The 19,614-nt window shown below is 46.5% G+C and overlaps 1 protein-coding gene across 6 annotated transcripts in view; it reads right to left on the bottom strand.

Annotated features, from left to right (window-relative positions):
• Positions 1-19,614, bottom strand: part of SNX29 (sorting nexin 29) — a 611,689-nt gene that overhangs the window by 203,889 nt on the left and 388,186 nt on the right. For all 6 annotated transcript variants that reach the window (XM_045204448.3, XM_024571345.3, XM_045204449.2 and 3 more), the window contains one exon: positions 17,364-17,445. In XM_045204448.3, the coding sequence (XP_045060383.2) occupies positions 17,364-17,445 (82 nt within the window). The remainder of the gene's footprint in view (positions 1-17,363; positions 17,446-19,614) is intronic.

Genomic DNA, 19,614 nt, shown 5'->3' with positions numbered 1-19,614 from the left:
CACCCTTTCTACCTTATTATAAGGCCAAGGCTCAAAGGACAACACAGTGGACAAAAAACCACAAAAGCCCTAGTGGTGGGAGCCCCTCAGTTCAGATGAGAGCCCTCTCAAGGCTAGCGCTATCCAAGTTCAAAAGACTCTAAGAGCTCAACCGAGCTAGGAGAGGCATTTACTCACCAATGCACAAGGTTGGGGTTTTTTTTAACACAGAAATAAAATAATTATTATTCTTGTGCCATAGGCCTTGGGAAAACATTCATCACATAAACATAAATCACAATAGTTGACATTTGAACAGCTGCCTAATTGCTTGCAAACTGTTTCTACCTGCTGCCTCCCACAACCTAAGGGTGAATGTCGGGCTGAGCAGCGTCACCATTTTCAGACAAGGAAACTGCAGCTCAGCATCACCCAGCTCAGAAGCTCCAGACCAGTTTAGATCTTCTAGTCTCAATTAAGCCCAAGAGCAAAGGAGGGATGGGCAGACACTTGCGTCGAAACACTAACTCAACTGAAAGCTAGGGTAGTATGGGATCCGGGTTCCCCGCTGGAGAGGAACACTGTTTCTAAGATGCTGGGCCACTGTACGTCTATGAATGCACATATATGATGTAAAGACTCACACCACACACAGGTCTTTCAGTGCATGGGCACAGGTGTTCGCACAGTGGTATGTGCTTGGCTGGTTGAGCAGATGGTGATAGTGGCGGCACTCCCTGGGTCCTTTCCATTCACCGAATAGGCCAGGCACCGTGCTAAGTGCTTTAGCAACATGCTTTCATTTACTGCTCACAGCAGCCCTGTGAAGAGAGCAGTATCCCTATTTTAAAGGGGAAAAACTGTCACTTTGACAAGATAACAGATATTCCATCATAAAAGGTCTTCTAAGTATTCCAACTACGAACTAAGTGGAAGATCTGGGTTTAAACTTGGAGTATTTCTAGAGCCCACACTGGAACCACTATCTCAGGTACTCAGAAACCCTGATGAACTTACATCTCAGACGCATCACCTGCTCTCCTCTCCACGGCCACTTGACATGCATAAACCACCATTCTCTCTCACCCGGTCTCCTGCAGTCGTGCTTAGGTAGGCAGGTAGGTGGGTGGTTGGGTAAGTGGGTAGGTGGGTGGGTAGGTGGATGGGTGGATGTATGGGTGGATGGATGGATGGATGGATAAGCAGACAGACAGACAGACTCCCTGCAAGGCCTCGGAAGATCCAGCCATCTGCAGTGCCCTGAGCCTATCTCCTACTTCTCTTCTGCTCACCGCTCCACTCCAGCCACATCGGCCTCTTAGTTCCTCTGGTGCACTGTGCTCTTTCCTGACTCAAGAGCTTTGTGTGTACCATTCCCTCTGCCTGAAATGTTCCTCCTTGTTACTTATTTAACTCTAAATCATCTTTCAGGAACCTCCTATTTAACTGAGTCCCTTCTCATAATCTCTAGAACCCTGTTTAGCATTCCTTCGGAGTACATAGACAGTTTGTAACTACATATTTATCTGTGTATTATCTTTACATTAATATGTTTAAAGTCTTTTCTCTGATAAGACTGTAAGCTCCAATGGGGGTGGGGGAAAACCATGTCTGCAACATTTGCTGATGTCTCCCCAGTACCAAGCACAGTGCCTGACTCACAGGAGGAGTTCAATGAATCCTTCATGAAGGCCCTTCTGCTGATCCTGAACTCTTACTCCCAGTACCTAAGGTATTGGAGCAGGTGCTGGGACAGAGACCCTGAGTGTATGAAGGCAATTATGGGAAAGTTTGAGGCTGACAGCTGAGAAGTATGGGCTACCCTTGACCACTGAACTCTAGGGAAACTAAACCACTATTCAACTACAACATCACGTAATATCTGGGGCAGGTAAAACTTTCTGAATCAGGGCTGGGCCAGTTACAAACAATGAAAAAATTATTTTGAGTCAGTGAGAAAACTGAGGCAAGGCTGAATTTGAATGATAAGAGAAATGATCCAGGAGGACCTGAGAGTTCAGGAAAGAGTTTCATAACAAATTCAAAGTGAGAACTCTGGAAGGAGGTTCCTATCAGGATAGACTATGGTTGGAGAATTGAAGTTAAGAGTATAACAGCAAACCAGGTGCGTCCTGCTAGAATGCCTCATCCATTCATTCAGTCACTCATCAAATATGTAATGATTTTGTCTCCCATGTTCTAGGCACTGAGGATATGTCCATGAACGAAACTGACACAAAGCTGAGGCTTCACGGAGCTGACCTCCTCCGGGGTAAGCAGCACCTTGCAGAGCTGCCGATCATGGCCCATACATGGCAGCACACCAGGGGCCAGGACCAGGCTAGGGACACAAATGTAGTAGCCATGGCCATGCTGACCACAAGAGAACCTTGGTGAGAAGCTAGGCCTTTGGCTTTTGAAAGGACACACTCCCTTCTCTGGGGCACCTTGATGTAGAGGAAAATCTTTATTCTGTAGTTCTAATTCTCATGGCTGCAAATAACTCAAATAGAGCTCCCTCCAAGAAGGGCAAGGCTGAGTCGGGTCACTCAGTATTCTGGCTGCTTTTGGCAGCTGGGTCAGCTTCAAGATGGATGGTACCTGTGTACCCACTTCTCAGGTTCTGACAGAGAAATCAACAATGATGATGAGTGGTGAGAGTTCCTTTTTGCCTATGTAGACCAGGAAGATGTGAGAGTCAGTAAAGTTTTTTAAACTGTATAAACTTGGAAAGGGGCTGCAGAGATCATCTTGTCCCTCCTACATGGGACAAGGGTCATATGTGGCTGGGGAGTCAAGATCAATACTTGATAAGACCACCTGCCTTTGAACAGCTCTCCACATTCAATTTTTCTTAAATCAAGTAGTCAATAACTGAGACTGTGTCTCTATCCTTTGCAACCACATCCCACCTAGCCCACTGCAGGAATACTGAGTAAAGAGATAGACAGATGAGCAGACGGTAGGAGAGATCGACAGACGTACCAAAACCTCTTTCTCTCCAGCTTTCACCCACTAGTCTCCATTCTGTCCTCTGGGAGCAGCTAGGAGTCCAGATAAAACCCTACCCTTGGTGTGGGGAGACGAGCAGTGACTCTGCCTCTAACGTTTTTCAGCTGTATAACCTTGAACAAGTTATTCCCTATCCATTCTGAATCTCTTTCTCCGCCTCTAGAATGGCAGGAGTGTCTACAAAACCCCAGGGCTATTTCAACAATGAAATGAAATAGAGCACAGTGCTTGAGCATGTCAGCCAAGCACTCCTTGCTTCCCAGGCTTTGGAGACCAGGAAACAAAGAACACTCAATAAATCTAAAAAGTAAAGTTAATGACAAGCAAGAGACCAAAACACATAGTACAAAGGATTGCTATCCAAAGAATAGTCATTGACGAGAAAATAATGAACAATACTGTAGAAAAATGGGGCAAGAACACAAGTAGGCAATTCGCCGAATAACAATACAAATGACAAATTAAAGCACAGGTGTATGCTCAACCTCACAAGTAATCAGGAAAATGCAAATTCAGGCACTAATGAAATGTAATTTTTTTCCTCTATCACATTGGTAAAATTTAAAAGATTGAGAATATTCAATGGCAGCAAAGACATGGGGACAAAGTATTCTTCTACCTATTGGTAAATTGGTTCAGGCTTTTGGGAGAGGAATTTGGATGGGCCTATTAAAATACAAATGTAGATACTCCTCACCTTAGCAAATCCACTTCTAGCTAATTATCCTAGAGAAAGGCCTGTAATATATACAAGGAGTCTACACAAGGACAATGCTGATGGCTTTGTTTGAGATGGTCAGGAAATAAAGCAACCTGGGTGTCCATCATCAGAATAGTTACATAAAGAATGGTTTACTCAACTAGGAATAATCTACATGCTGAAGTCTAAGAAGAGTACGGAGGAGAGAGGTCTACTTACTGAGGAGGAAGGCTTGTATTATATGTTCTCATTTATATCAAACAAAACAAAATAAAACCGTAGCAACATTCAATGGATTCCTGTAAAGCAGCAGTTCTCAACCTGCAATTGTGCCCCAAGAGGACATTTTGCAATGTTTGGAGATATCCTAAGTCACCTCAACTAAGGAGAGGGTGCAGGAGCTACCGGGTAGAGGCCAAGGACACTGTTCAACATCCTACAATGCAGCCCAACCAAGAAAAAGACAAATCCAAGAGGCCAGCCAATGACTAAAGGCAGAAAACACCCACCTATGGCCTATAGAACTTCCCTGTCCAGGGCATGAGAAAAATGGGCAGATACAGGGCATCACAAATTTCCTCTCTGAGTTGAGGGTGAAGAATGGTAAGAAGAGAGAAGGTAAGGGGAAGAAGGAGAAGAAAGGCAGGAAGGGGAGAGAGAGAAAGGAGACAGAAAACAGAGAGAGGGAGAGAAGAGAGGGGGACAAGGAGGAAAGAGGGAGGTAAAGTGGGGAAAGGAGAAGGAAAAGAGGAAAGCAGAATGAGAAAGAGAGAGGAAAAGACTAGAAAAGGAAGGAGGAAGAGAAGAGGGGGAGAATGATGAGAAAAGAAGAAACATAAAGCAAAGAAAAAAGAGGAAGAAAATGAGAAAAGGACCCCCCTCTCCCCCCGCCCCGTATCCTTGCCAAACCTTCCCATTGCACACCCCAGATGGAGGTCGCCATGCGTGGCCCTTAGACAGATGCTGAGCTGCGGGGGAAGCCAGACAGCGCAAAAGAAGCAAGTACCCTCTGGAAGCAGGCAGCTTCCGTCAGAGCTCATTCTGGAACCAGGGCCCTCTAGACTCTGAATATAAGAGGTACACTGTGGGGCAAAGTCTGACTAAACACCTGAAACCCAGACCACTTTCACTGTAGACCAGCTGGGGAAAATGCAACAATTTTTAAATAAGATACAGATGGATCTTGGGATAGAATGCAAAGAGCCCATGACTGTCTAATGTGGAAGGGGAGGCTCCAGTACCCAAGGAGGCTGGTCGATGTAGAGGGAGGGCCCATTCTACTGCTAATCTGAACACTGGGCCTGGCACGCAGGAGGGGCTCAGTAAGTGTTCGATGAAGGAGTAAAGGACTGCACTGTGACCCCAAACTCGTGGGCTTTCCTGGCCTCTGTGCTAAGTGGACTGGAGAGGAAAAGTCTAAGAAAAGCAGAGAAATACCAGTTTTTAAGGAGGGACCATCAGCAGCCTTTCTGATTCAGAATCTGTGAGCAGAGCACAGCCTGTTCTGTTTTTTGTTTGTTTGTTTGTTTGTTTATCTCCAACAGGCTAGCATGAAAGGGTGAGGATGAGACAAGAGCTCCCTGCCTCCAGGCACACCTGCCAAGGAGGAGACAGGCCTGAGAGAAAGGGAGGCCCTGGCCACGTGCTGGGAAGTGGTCACTCACTTCATCTCCAAAGCTCCCCAGACAAGATTCCTGGGAGACTTCCTGTCACGTCCTCTGGCCAGAGCTCCTTCCCAGGGGAGATATGGATTTCATGGCCATTGCTTTCACTAATTTATTAAACAACCATTTGGGGATATTAAAGGAAAGACTGGGCGTTTCTGACCCAGGTTAGGCAGCATGCGGGCACACAACGTGGCACTTTACAGAATGTGCCATCTTCTCTCTGTGGAGACTGGATGGGGAGAAGACTCCGTCCACCTGTCCACCCTGACCAAGTCCCCTCTCCCAGCCTCCTTTCATCCCCTGAAGGAGCAAGATAATGTCCTGGGAGGCCGGGCACCTCATTCTTTCTGCTGCAAATGATGACAGGCCAGCCCTTGTCATCAGGTGGGATGAAAGGTTTGATGGATGCAAACACTAGGCCTTAAATTGTGCAGCAAATATCAACCCTTCTGTGAGACCTTCACAGCTGAACTAATTCATCTTGGAATTTTTTTTTAATTTTTGTATTTTGTTCAAGCAAGGGGTTTAGGGAGAAGTGACAACCTGTCCTTCCTGCATAATTACAAGACTTCATTCAAACATATGATGCTTGAGGTGGGTATGAAAGCCAAGGTTTCCAGAAGTAACTGTTGATTGCATTTCAATCAAGACTCCAAGACAGTCCTGCAGAGTTAGTGCGGAAGGCCACACAGCCATTCCTGGGATCCCGCCCCCACCCCTGGCATACAGGACAACGTGCGGGTATGGTACCTAGGCCACCCAGCGGGGCCTCCAACCTGCAGACACCGGAATGCTTGCTGTCAGTCTGCAGGGTCCTGCCTGGTTTTCTGCCCCCTCACCACGCAAGGTGGGCTGTAATTTTACCCAGGCTGGGGCCCCAGATGCCCCGGAGGTCTTGCCTCTCCTGGCGCCCCACCACCAGGTGCTTCAGCTCCTTTCCCCAGCTCCCACCTGTTTCTTCAGGCCAACAAACATACAGTCTCTCTTTAAAAAACAAAAACTTAAGGCTTTTGAAAAACAACAGCCAGGCCGGAAAACATCTTTGTCAGGACTTCACCTTTCACTAGAAATCTCAAGATGGAAAAGGGCCAGCTGCCTATGGCTGGGAACCTGGAAAAGAGACTTACTGAATGAAAACACAGGTGACTGCCTTAGCCAAGTTATTCTTTCTTAGGTTTCTGCTTCCCTAAGGGTGGAGGTAAAGGTGGGATAGTGACCACAACTACGATCGCCCACGAAGAGCCCATGGAAGCCACACTCAGTGCACCACAATGGAAAAAGAATGGCTTCCAAACACCTCTCTTACTTCTTAATGTAATTATTTACATACTGCCTCATTTTGAAAAAAAAATTGAGGTGGGCTTAGAAAAACTGACACCACCATCTATAAACAGTAAGTGAAGATGGTAACTCTACCAGCAAGGCCACTGTGAAAGCCACAGGCTTGTGTAAGAAGGGCCAGGGTCATGGCGCCGGGTACGTGGCCAGTCCAGCGTTTGTGCCCATTCACCCCTGCTGCCCATGCATCATTCAGAGGGAGGGGAGGGAGGGACACGGCTGTTTCTGCTGCACTGCAGAGTAGAACTAACCACCTCTTTCTGCCTCAGAGGTGCCACTGTCCCCTCCTCTCCCAGTTTCTCCATCAAAAGAGGAGCTGAGATGGCTGGGACAGCAGGCCTGGAGCAAGGGATCTGGACAGGCTTCCTCCAGGGGCCTGGGAGCCTTGGCTCCAGCTGGAGCAATGAAGTGATGACTTTGAGCTCAGGGGAACTCAGAGACCATCTTATTGGGCTGGAAGAGACAGAGACCCATGGAGGTAATGAATTTCTCAAATTCCCTTGGTTTGGCCAAGATACACAAGGGTGGGCAGGCCTGCAGTCAGGGCTCTGTACTCCCTGTGCAGCTCGCCTGCCTGAGACCAAGGACACCTAAAAATACTGGCTCTGCCTGCTACCCCTTGGCTGGCTTCTCCTCACTTCCTCCTTCCTGCCTTCCCTCAGAATGCCTCCTGCCTCTCTCCACAGAGCCTCTCCATTGCATTTTCACGTCCAGCTTCTCTCTCCTGCAACACTCTCCCTGTAGCCTTCCACTTCACCTGGCTCACTCCTTCTCACCTCCAGCCTCCAGGTGGAGATCACAGCACTCTGGTCTATACCAATTAGGTCACTGCTCTGCTCTCTACTCCCTCAGCCCTACTTGTCACCACCCCCTGCCCTGCACACTGCTGGTGCTTTTGTTTCCCAGGATGACAGTAATTACCACTAAGGTAGTTTACCTACGATTAGGAGACACTGCCACTATATCAGCAAGGCTTGGCTGACCATTGTTTTTGTGCATCCCTGTCTGAAACATTCAATGCTTGTCATGATTAAATCCACCTGCCCCATTAGACCTTAGCTGGTTCACTCACAGATATACCTTGCCCACCCCGACCCCTCCCTTCCCAACTCAGTCCAGACACTCAAGCACCTGTGACCACAGAACAGGGAAGAAACAAAAGCTGCCGATCTCCATGATGAGCAGATTCAGTAACACCATGCTCTAACCTTCCAAGTCACCCTCCTAGTAAGTGCCCTGAGCAGCTCTCTGGTTAAAACTTGGGTTATTTGGGGCCATGGAGAGAGGGCAAGGTGACCCTAAGACACAGCAGAAAGACAAAAGGCTCGAAGGTGACTTACCTGTTCTACTCAGTGTGTCACTCGAATATGATCTTTACAAAGCACTCCTTTCAGTTGCCCCATATTAAAAAAGTCAGTACACAGAGGGAGTTAAACCTGGTGTCCTACCCGCCAAAATGGTGTGTCTACCTCTACCTACAGACTGCTTTCCAAAGCCCACATCTTTCTTTTATTCAGCTTTCCAAATATAAAGTTACAGCACTGAATACATCTTCCAACACACACACACACACACACAATCACACTCACAGAGCTCAGCTCTCCATTTCCTTCACACTCTCATACTCTACAACTTTATAAATTTAGGTTGAAAGTCTCTGCCTTAATGAATTTGACAAATTCCCAGGGACCCATTAATTCCACACTCTGGTCTTCCAGCTCGCTCTACTCTATGAGAATATTACCCTGTCACCATATCAACTGCTCGTGGGAGTTTTAACAGTGAGTGATGGGTCAATGAAATTGTGGGCAGAATTCCTTGGAGGAAAAAAGTGTTGGAAAGTAGTTCATTTCACTGAAACACAGGGTGGTGGCTATGCCCATGGGGTGGGCCATGCACTACATGGAGGGGAGGAAGAGAGGAACAAGGCAGGTCCTGTGCATGGCCCATGAACTCTTGGCTTCCTCATCAACAAAACAGGGGTGATGACAATGCCTTCCTCATAAGGTGGCTGAGAGGGTTAAGTGACAATGTACATTAAAGTGCCTGTGTCACAGGCCACTGGTTGCCTACCCAATGGGAGCACCCCACCCATCCACCTGCCGGCAGAGCCCACATCCCGTTCAGACACTGAGATGGGCAGATGCCATTCTCCCGGCTTCCCTTTCAGCTAGAGCAAGGCTATGTGACCTCCCCTTGGCTCAATAGGACCTAAGAGAAGGCCACAGGAAGGCTCTGGGCAAAGATTTTCCTTTTTGATAAAAGTACATGTGTAAGTAAACACTTCCCTTCTTTCCAACATGAACACTCTCTTGTAATGAGACAGTGCTAGGAGCTCTGGAAACCATTCCACAGGCCCAAGAGGGAGAAACCAGGAGAATCTCAAGAGCCAGGCTTGCCCAAAGCCCCGATACCATGAGCTGTCGAACACTTCACTCCCCAACTTTCTGTCATATGTATTTACTCCTATTACTTAAATCACACTGAGTGTGATAATCTGTTATTTGCAGCCAAAAGCATTCCTAATACAGTATAGGCAGCACTTGCTTTGTTGTACTTCACAGATAATGTGTTTTTTACAAACTGAAGGCAAGACCCTCCAACAGCAAAAAGATTACAACTCACTGAAAGCTCAGATTATGATTAGCCTTTTTTATTAGCAATAAAGTCTTTTTAATTAAGCTATGTACATTTCATGTGGCTCACTCTATTGCAGTGGTCTAGAACTGACCCTGCAATATCTCCAAGGAATGCCTGTATCTAACGCTCAATAAATTCACTAGAGCCCATTTCTATGCCAAATGAGAAACAGAGATGTCCTAAAAGTCCAACATGGGAGTCTTGCCAATTCACACTCAGAGAAAGCCTTAGTGAAGACAGAGATTTTACAAAGCAGATCTAGAAGCAGAAGGCCTCCTTGATGGTCATCAACAACCAAATACCAGTTGCAGTACACTGTGAAAAGATGGGCCAGTATACCAGACCTCGAGGTGGCACCCTGTCCCGCTGCCCCGAGGCTAGCCCCAGCTCTAAATCCAGCAACTAAAACTGAGGATACACAGGTGTTTAGGTCAGCCAGACCCGCACACCTGTGGGGTTCATGACTCCAGACAAAAAGGCCATGTTAAGTTGTGATGCCCATGGGGAGGCCTCCCTGGGGGAGGTGGCAGAGAGGGTGACGAGGCTGCGGAATCATGTGTAGACACCCTGGAGACACTGGTGAATAATGCCAGTGGTCCAATTCACTACTCAACAAGTAGTAAATGCTAAACAAGACTGAACACAGCTGGCAAAACTGTAATGTACTGGGGTCTGGATATCAATTCCGTCAGGCCTCTAGGGGGTGAGTTCCTCCTGTTTGGAAAATCTAAAAACAGTAACAAAAACTAATAGTGACACATACATCCAGGGGGAGGGAAACAGACTTTTTTTTGGGGGGGGGGAGCTAGATTTTTGCATGTATCGGGCTTTCCCAGAAGCCTTAAGTACCCCCAGAACAGCTGGATGTGAACAGGCTGCCACCCTCAGAGGTGCTGAGGTGCTTGACTCTGTGTGACGGGAAGTTGAGGAAGAAGGAGCGAGCAAGAACAAAGGCAAAGGCTCCCCTGGTTTTGCTTATCATGCAGCACGTAAGGTAACACGGGCTGGAATGAAACTCAGAAACCACACAGCCCATAGCTGCCCTTCCTGCCTGCCTTGCACACAACAGGTATGGCAGGAAGGACAAGAGGTGAATAAGAGAATCACTTCAGCTTTTGAAGTGTCCTCATTTCCCCAAATCTGGCACCTTCTAGGGCAGAGGCTCTGCAGAGGGCATGTTTACTGCAGCAGTGGCCCCCATTTCTGCACTTGGCACAACCACTTCATCCTTCTCTACTGAATAATTCCTTCCTCTCCACATAGCTACATACTCAGAAAGCATAAAGGCAGGGCCGTAGGTAAAAGAAAACTTGCAGGCCCAAGGGGTAAGCCTTCTTAGAAAAGAAGATGAAAAGGAAGAACTGAGAAACCCCAAACTGCAAAGTGCAAAAACATCACCATCCTCCAAACTACCTGCAGCCCCATGCGGACTACCTAGACCCTGTAATCTATTATTTACAGCAAAAATAATAGATTTTCCCTGCATTGCATATATAAATATGCTGTTAGAATGAACCTTAAAAATAACTGCCTAGACTACAGGATTTCCTACTAGGGGTGCAGGGGACCTACTGGGGACCTCAAACACTCAGTGACCCTTTCTGGAGTAGTGCCTTTCCTCCAGGCCAAGCCTGTGGTCTCTAGCACAGGGGACTTATTCTAGAAGGAAAAAGCTTTGCTGAAACAAAGCAACTTTTTTACAAAGGAGACCTAATTAGTTGTGCCGTGCAAATGGAATATTGTACAGCAGTAGCCAGTGTTTCTGGTGGCTAAATTCAAAGGCCGAAATTAATCCCACCTGGAGGTCTGATTCCTGCTGTACTTAGAGTGAATGGCTCTTCTCAAAGGGAAAGACTTAAGCGTTCAGGCCAATTTAGTGGCTGTAATATTTGAGAAGGAAAAAATGGGTGGGTTGTTTTAAGGTCTAGCCTGCCTTTATAAGAACCACAGTAGGATACTAAGACAGTGGACCTCCAATTTATTTGGAAACCAGGGCATTTGGGGAATAACATCAAACATTTACAAACATCGAAACTAGAAACTAAATGATTAACAACAGATGTAACTATATCAGATGGAAGTGAGGGAAAATCAAACCTAGAAGCACAACTGGGTTAACACAGAGAGAGGGGAGAGGCAGAGGGAGAGGGAGAGGGAGCGATAGAGAGAAAGTAAGACCAGTGAGTAGACTGAACTTTGTTTCTTACATTTTACTTGTTACTGCTTAATCATTTTATCTCTAGCTAGTGTCTGCCAGCAGCCATGCATTACTGGGGTCCAGAAGTGTAAGAAATATCCATGGACAAAAACTTAAATGAGAATGTTCTGCACACCAGTTTTACGTGTTCTGAAACCTGGTCGAATGCTGCCATTTCTTACTTTTAGAACCGGAACACGCCTGAGCCCCCGTCTCAGAACCCGGGAGCAGAGCGTGGAAACCTTGGCTGCAGAGGCACAACCCCTGGTCAGTAACGTGCATTCCGTCCTGTGCGGTGACAGCACTTCTTGTCAGAATCCTTTGTGACAAATATGACTCTGACCTCGTCCCAGTATGAAATCTCAGTTCCTCTGGCACTTAAGAGCACCTTTTCCAAGGGCCCAGGCGGACTCTCCGGCAGTGCCCAGACATTGCTCAAACAAGAGGCTCTAAGGGAGCATCCCTGGGGCCCTTCTATGGCCAGAGCAGTCACCACGAGCCAGTAGCTACCTTAGCAATTTTCCAAAGCAAAGCCCCCTCAGCCTGGCTCTGGAATTGGTGGGGCTTTGATGGCACTGTGTCTGCAATGGACCAGAGCAGTCCCATGGAAATGCCTGGCTTGGCTCAGGCGTGCCCTTGGCCCACCGTCACAGGGATACAGGGGACGGCCATGCAGGCAGGATGGTGGTCAGGCTGCTCCCAACCCTTCAGCATAAAGCAGCTGTCCCATCTCTTTCTTGGATTTTTTAAAAAGATTTTATTTATTTATTTTTAGACGGAGGAGAAGGGAGGGAGCGAAACATCAATGTGTGGTTGTCTCTTGTGTGCTCCCCACCGGGGACCCGGCCAGCAACCCAGGCATGTGCCCTGATTGCGAATTGAACCAGCGACCCTTTGGTTCACAGGCTGGCACTCAATCTACTGAGCCACACCAGCCAGGGCTCTTCCTTGGATTTTTAATGAGGTGGGCTCCACCCTCATTCACAGAATCTGCAAACTGGTACCTTGCCAGGAAATGGTATTTGGACTAAAAAAAATAGGTCATGGAATGAGATGCTTCTCTGTGCCTGTGTTTTCTCATCCATAAAATGGGAATAATAAGGGCTCTCACCTCACAGGATTGTTGTGGGGATTGAATGAGCTATTTTCTGCAACACACACAGACCAGTGAGGCAGCTGCTGCTGCTTCTCAGTAGTATTACTATCATTTCGGTTTTACCCCAGTCTATCCATTCCTTAGACTGGTGTTCCCCATATATTATTCATTCGCATAGCACTGTCCTAAACGTGCTGTTTTTACTATTGTTCATTTAGTATTTTTCTTTAAGCTGAATCACTTTCTACTTACATTTATTTTGAAAGGGAATTATATACCACCATGGCAAATGTAAAACAGAATTCTCTGCTATCACTGGAAAGCAAATGTAAAAACACATACAATGAAAACAAAACAAGTAGTTGATTAAACTCGAGTCTGTTGCCTGCCAAAGGCACTGATCCTGAGCCTTCCTCGGTCTTTGCTGAAAAGAAAGAACAGAGGGTGTAAAGGCACAGTGACGTGGCGGAGACGCATTCCTCTGGGGGTCACGAGCAATGACACACTGAAAAGCGCGTGGCCTTCTCTCTGCAGTTTGTACTGAATGCCCAAGCTCTGTCTTCCTGAAACCGGCCAAGCACACGTAAAGCCATCTGGTTCCCCACCACTCCGGCAGACTCTCCCAGAGCGTCACCACCCAGTGAGCTCCCTGCGAGGGTGGCAGCGTTCTAGATCTGCATTGTCAAGGCAGCAGCCACCAGCAGCACGCGGCGTCAGGCACTGGAAATGTGGCTAGTGTGCCTGAGGAACTGCATTCGTAATATCATTCAACTTTAACTAATTGAAATTTAAACGGCCAAATGTGGCTATTGGCTGTCATGTTGGGCAGCAAAGATTTACTAAGGAAACTACACGTGCTGATCCTTTTATCTTGGCTCTCCAAGTGAAATTGTGTTCATTTTCAGGTTATGCCCTTGCTTCCGTTGAGGGAGATCCTCTAAAACCGGACAGGGACTTGTCATGGGGATGTAACTGGCAATGCCCTACAATATCCTTCACTGCAGTTTAACGTAAAGCCAGGTGTGGAGATTTCTTTTAAACCTCCCTTTGAGGAAATGATTATTTTCTTCTCATTAGCAATGGAATTATCCAAAATAGTCACATTTCCATTTTCACATTGGCTGTCAGGAAGTTTATAGGAAATTCGAAAATCAATGAGAGCAACTGTGTGGAATTTCATGAGAGCCATATATGATTTCCACTGTTTCCTTAATGGAAATTCTGTTAGTCTATATTTTCTCTGACTCTACTATTTTATCTCTTACTTCTATTTTATTGTTCTTTTCTATGAGTTTCTCTAGAAATTATTTTTATGGAATTATACAGAATGCATTTTTAATGAAGAAAAATGACATCTAATGCTACCAGTATTTTGAATGAGTCACCTTTTATCCAATATCATTTATGATTTAACAAAGGAAAAGAAGCAAGAAGAAACATTGTAACAAAGCTTTTCTAAGATGCTTCGAAACTCATGCTCAGATTTTGCTCTTGAGGCACCAAGAAGAAGCATCATCAGCTAAAAGGAGAGAAACAATTGCATTCAAGAGGTGCTGCTTCATACATCTCAACATCAAGAAAGATTTCAGAGAGCCCAAGCTGCAGGCCAAAGCTGCTCTGGGAGACGTGGGCGCTGCCAGGCCTGTGGCCGATGAAATGGGGGCCACGTCCTCTGACCCCTGGAACACCCTGAGAACAGTGGATGGGGATGGAGTGGCTGGAATGCCACTGTGACCACTGTGGAAAAAATCTCCCAGGCAGTGGCATATTTGCTCTGCCCGTCTCGTGCCATAACTGACTTTCAGAAGCTCCAGCCTGCCAAGTCACTTCCAGGGGTGAAGGCTGGGCAGAAGAGTCCAAATGTAGGTGAAGGAAACCTCCCAAATGATATCACGTTTTCACTGCACTGTTAAAAGAAGAAAAAAGAAAAGCTATCTGCTTCACTTTTCTCATCCTCAAGCTTTCTGATCACTGCAAAGCAGAACTTGAAGGGCATTCTAATAAGAGGAAGTTTGTTTGTTGTTTGGAGTGTGGGATAAAAAGAGAAAGAAAGACAAGCTATTCAGATATCTGTCATATCTAATTCTCTTTTTTAAGAGCTGATAGCTACATGAACACTCGGCTTCTCTACCACTGTATTAGAGTACTAGTGTTCCTCAGCTAAATAAGTAAGATAAAATGACCTTCTGGCACAAGCTTCTTTGCCAAAACCATCTGTCCGTGAGATTTATGTCAGATGTGGGTGTCATACTTACACTGATTCCTCGATAACACGTGTCCGCCGCCAGACCCGCCACCGGAGTCCAAACATAGCAATCATTTCAGAAGACAAGAAATGAATGCCAGTGTCTCTTGGGCACTATATAATTCTAATGCTGATAAGTTTTCCAAGGTAAGTATTACTATTATTTGCATTTTACATGTGTGATAGCTAAGACTTACTTAAGGCCACAAAATTGAAATCAGAGTTTTTATTTTTAAGTCCAATGTCATTTTTTTTCACCATCCCCGTCTCTGGGGAAAATATCTTAATAGCTGAGAAGACATTTTCGATGAGTCGATTCCCAACTAAGAGAAATGGTAACAAAATTCAAGGGTTTTTTTTTCCCTGGACAGGTGACTCAGTTGGCTGGAGCATCCTCCTCTGCACCAAAATGTTGCAGGTTCGAGTATCAGTCAGGGCACATATCTAGGTTATAGGTTCAATCCCCAGTCAGGGCACATACAGGAGGCAACCAATCAATGTTTGTCTCTCACATAGATGTTTCTCTCTCTGTCTCTCTCCATCTCTCGTCTCTCTGTCTCTCATCCTCAGGTGAGGATTAACAACACTCGGCTTTTTACAGAACGTACATGAAACAAAAACAAAACTTAGTGAAAATTGTTGTGACACAAAAAGACAGTAGAACTGGAAGCAGCTATGAGTCAGAGGTGAAAACAAAACAGTCCGAGGACAAGTGAACACCAACGGCTGGAAATCAGGATCCGAGGCAAAAAGGAAAGAAGAAAGATGTTGGGAACCACCCTGCCTGGTTTCAGAAGCTGTAAGCCCCCATGGCTAAGGCTGAGTGAGAGACCTTGGGACCATAAGCCACTAAGGAGACAAAGCTTATCTCCCTGGCAGGGGCGCCGCCTCTGCCCACTTTACTTCACCCTGCCTGGCCCCCAGTGCATGACCAGTTAGCCAATGACGGGTAAGACTCCTCAGGGGAGGGATGACCTAAGACAGGCATGGTCATGAAGAGACCCATAGGGAAGGACTTGGGGGGCTATAGAAAAAGGGGGTGATGGACCCTCGCCCCTTGGCTTTGACAGAGCCTGAGTCCTCATTCTGTCTGCAAGAAGTCTCCTAGTCTCTTGGCTGCTCTACTTTCCCTGACTGACTTAAACCTGAAACAATGACAGAGGGTGGTGTAGCCCTGTGCTGGAAAGGGCGGATTCCCTGGGGTGATGAGGCCTAAGAAAGAATATGTAAAACCCTGTGAAACCTGCTTTGCTAAGAATGTCTTCAATTTTCTGATAAGGGTCCAAGCATGAAACGAGTTTGTTTCCCAAAGTTTTAAAGCCCTTTAGCTAACTGACCCTGACTCAGAATAAGCCCTTATGGTTCTTTGAATGTTATCTATTGTTTGATCCTTACTTCCTGACAATGATTGATGAGCTTTACCTGTATTCCTGTGCAAAATGAACCCAATAAAAGCCCATTGAGGAAAAGGCTCTTGGCCCTTCTCCTTTGAGAGATCGGCCACCTTCCCTCCCCAAGCAGATCACGTCTTGGTAGATTTATTTTCATCTGCGGTGGATGGCTGGGGGAGGGGGGTTCTGCAGGCAAAGCTCCCCCACAGAAAGACAAACAGAAGATCAGTAGGCAGGGCTGGAAGAGGTATCAGAAAATCAGAGAAAAGATGGAAAACTGGGGTCCCAGTTGTTGAGGCAATACCACCTCCATACCAGACAAAGGTCCCATAGTCCCAGACACTCATCCCCACCCAGTGGGCGGCCATCTCTACCCTAAGGAGGTAGAGGAGATGTCTGCAGTTTTTGTTTGTCAAGTACTTGTTGCTCCTTCTTTGGAAAGAGTAGCCTGGTTTACATTTGGGGAGCCACATCTCCCCTCTCTCAGGTACATGGTCAAATAAGGTCTACTCCAACCCAGTGCCCACAGTGGTCACATGATCCAAACCTGGCCAATCACAGAAGTCTATTGCTCAATCCCAAGGTTTAGGGATGGGTTTGAAATCTAAGGCAGACCCAGAAGAAATGATGGAGACGTGCCTGAAACCACCCTGACAGGCTCAGAGTCTGGCACTGCTGGGAGCCATCTCATCAACCCATGGAAGCCGGCCTGAAAAGGACGCCTCAGCAGAAGAAACAGGAGATGGCAGCAGATCCCTGAACACAGGACCAGTCATTCCTGGTGCCAGATTTGTGCCTGGACTTTTCCATTGCAACAGAAGCCAACAAATCCCATTTCTGCTCAAGCAGTCTGAGCTGAGGGGTCATGCCTGACTAAGAGGACTGACTAAGCGTGAGAAGCTCTGCCCAGCTCCCTGCAGTCTGGGGAAGGACTGCTTCCTCAAGGGGCGGGGCAGCTGGAATGCCCATGTTTGCAGGCTGTGGCTTCTAAGTACAGCACCGGCACTCCACTACCAGGATTAAAAAAGCCCCACAGCATAGCTCACAAGGGTCCGTTCTCCCCTGGCAGTGAGGCCCACCGGAAAACCAGCGGCTTACCTGGTACACATGGAACGCATTCGCTGCTTTGCCCCGGAGAAACACGGATGGGATCCAGACATTGATCAGCGCCCGGTTGGATCTGACCAGAGGGAAAATCAAAATCGGTCATTTCAATTTACAAAAAAGGGGGGGCTATCTCTTCCTCTGAGAGGGATTATGCACAAGCAATTTATGACATCTCTAATACATAACAGTAAAAAGCCAGTGTAAGTCTCATTACTTGATCCCACAAATTATTTTTAAAGGACTTAGATATATACGTGTGTATGTATTTTTAAATTTCTGTATGGGGTTTTATTCTGGAGTGAGAAAGAGCTGCCCTCCAGTTCGGAGCAACCATGGCTTACAATTTATATCAACCTCAATTTGCTCATCTGAAGAACGGGATAATAACCTGGAAGCCCCGGTGAGAGTGGGAGGGTCATGTGTGGGAATGCCCACGGGGTCTCTGGATCACCCAGAGCGGTGACACTGCCTCCTCACCGTGCTCACGTTAGCCCAGGCCCCCCACTGTCCGGTGAGACTCCGTGAAAGACCTCAGGAGACTAACAGCCATGGATATGAGCTGTTGGGGTGGGAGGACCAAAGAGGACAAGGTAGAATGTCAGGAAGCCAGGTGCCAGTAGCCCTCTTTCAACTTGTCCATGAGCAAAAACTTGGTGTATGGCTCGAATAAAACAAGATTTAAATTCAAATACACAATCCTTTACCAAGTACCTAACAACTTATGGCTCCATGCTTTTATATGTATTATCTCAGTTAACCCTCACAGGCTATTTAAGGAACGTTCAAGGGTTATTTTAGTTCTGTGACAGGTTTGCCTTCTGTGAAGACTTTAAACTGAACTTATGAGTCACTGGGTGTACACACCCACCACCACCGCCACACTTCCACCAGGCTGGCTCCGGCTCAGGAGCTGCTTGTAGCTTAACTGAAGGAGCTGAAACTTCAAGATCAGCCGTAACAGCTATCAAAACAGTACTGTGCAATTCTGGAAGGGCTGGGAGGTTCCAGCCCTCGCCTCTGCTTAGAGCTGTTCCAGGGCTTAACACTTAACACTTTTCCCCAAGTTCTCGTTCTCTCTAAAGATCAGCTCATAAAAATTCGCCAGCCTCCTGTGCTGGGAACTTGAGATGTTGATCATGGAAGATTCCATGACTCAATGTGTCTCACAATCTTTAGAATAAAAAGCATTTTATTTCCACAAAGAAATAGTCTTCTCCTGAAGCAGCATTTCTGAGCTCTGAGCTGAGGTGCTGACCTCCTTCATTGGGCAAAATAAGCCCTATGGATCACTTCCCTGGGCTGCAAATACAAATTGCAATTCTGAGCCACCAATTTGGTTTGTTTATCTAATGACAGTCTTCCTGTAAAGGTCCCCAGAATTATACAAGTGCCTAAAGTGCTCCCCTGTCAAGGTGTGTGGGGCAGGGGAGGGGCGTGCAGAAGTGTAACTAATACTCTGGTTTTCAGTAACCTTTCTGGATTGCTAAGGGCTGGACAACCTGCCAGGGCTACTGCAAGGTCACCCCGACTGGGTTAAACGTTTCTCCCTTTCAAAGCATTTGCCACACTGTATTAGAACCGATTATTTTCATGGCCATCTGCCTCCTAGATATTAGTTCTTTACTCATTCTTTTGTTTGTTCACTCACGCATTAAATAAGTATTTACTGAGAATCCACCATGTGCCATGTGCCAGATACTATTCTAGGTGCTAGAGATAAACCAGTGAAGAAAGCAGACAGTCCCAGCCCTCATGGAGTGCACACTTTAATGAGGGAGAGACAAATCCCCATTCAAGTATTCCGCTGTGTTTGTAGAAGATACTTTGTATGACTTCCGTCCTTTCAGATTTTAACGAGATTTGTTTTGTGGCCTAACCTATGATCTGTCCTGGAGACTATTCCACGTTCACTTGAGGAGAAGGCTGCTGTTGGTGGGCTGCTCTATACGTGTTTGTTAGATCTAACTGCTCCATGGTATTATTCAAGTCTTCTATTCCCTTATTAGTCTCTCTAGTGGTTCTTTCCATCATTGCAAATGAGGTGTTGAAGTCTTCAACTATTGCCATAAAACTATCTATTTTCCCTTCATTTCTGTCCATTTTTTACATGATATATTTTGAGGCTCTGTTGCTAGGTGCATATATGTTATAGCTATCGCAGAGAAGTTACTTAATTATCCCTGTGGCAGGTGCTACCAAGGAACACCGGCTCCGAGGAGACTGACCCCGTGGGGTCCTGCTT

The sequence above is a fragment of the Desmodus rotundus genome, chromosome 1, assembly GCF_022682495.2.
Source record: "Desmodus rotundus isolate HL8 chromosome 1, HLdesRot8A.1, whole genome shotgun sequence".
Lineage (NCBI taxonomy): Eukaryota > Metazoa > Chordata > Mammalia > Chiroptera > Phyllostomidae > Desmodus > Desmodus rotundus.
Note: the sequence above shows the minus strand (reverse complement) of the source record. Positions and strands in the feature narration are given on the sequence as shown.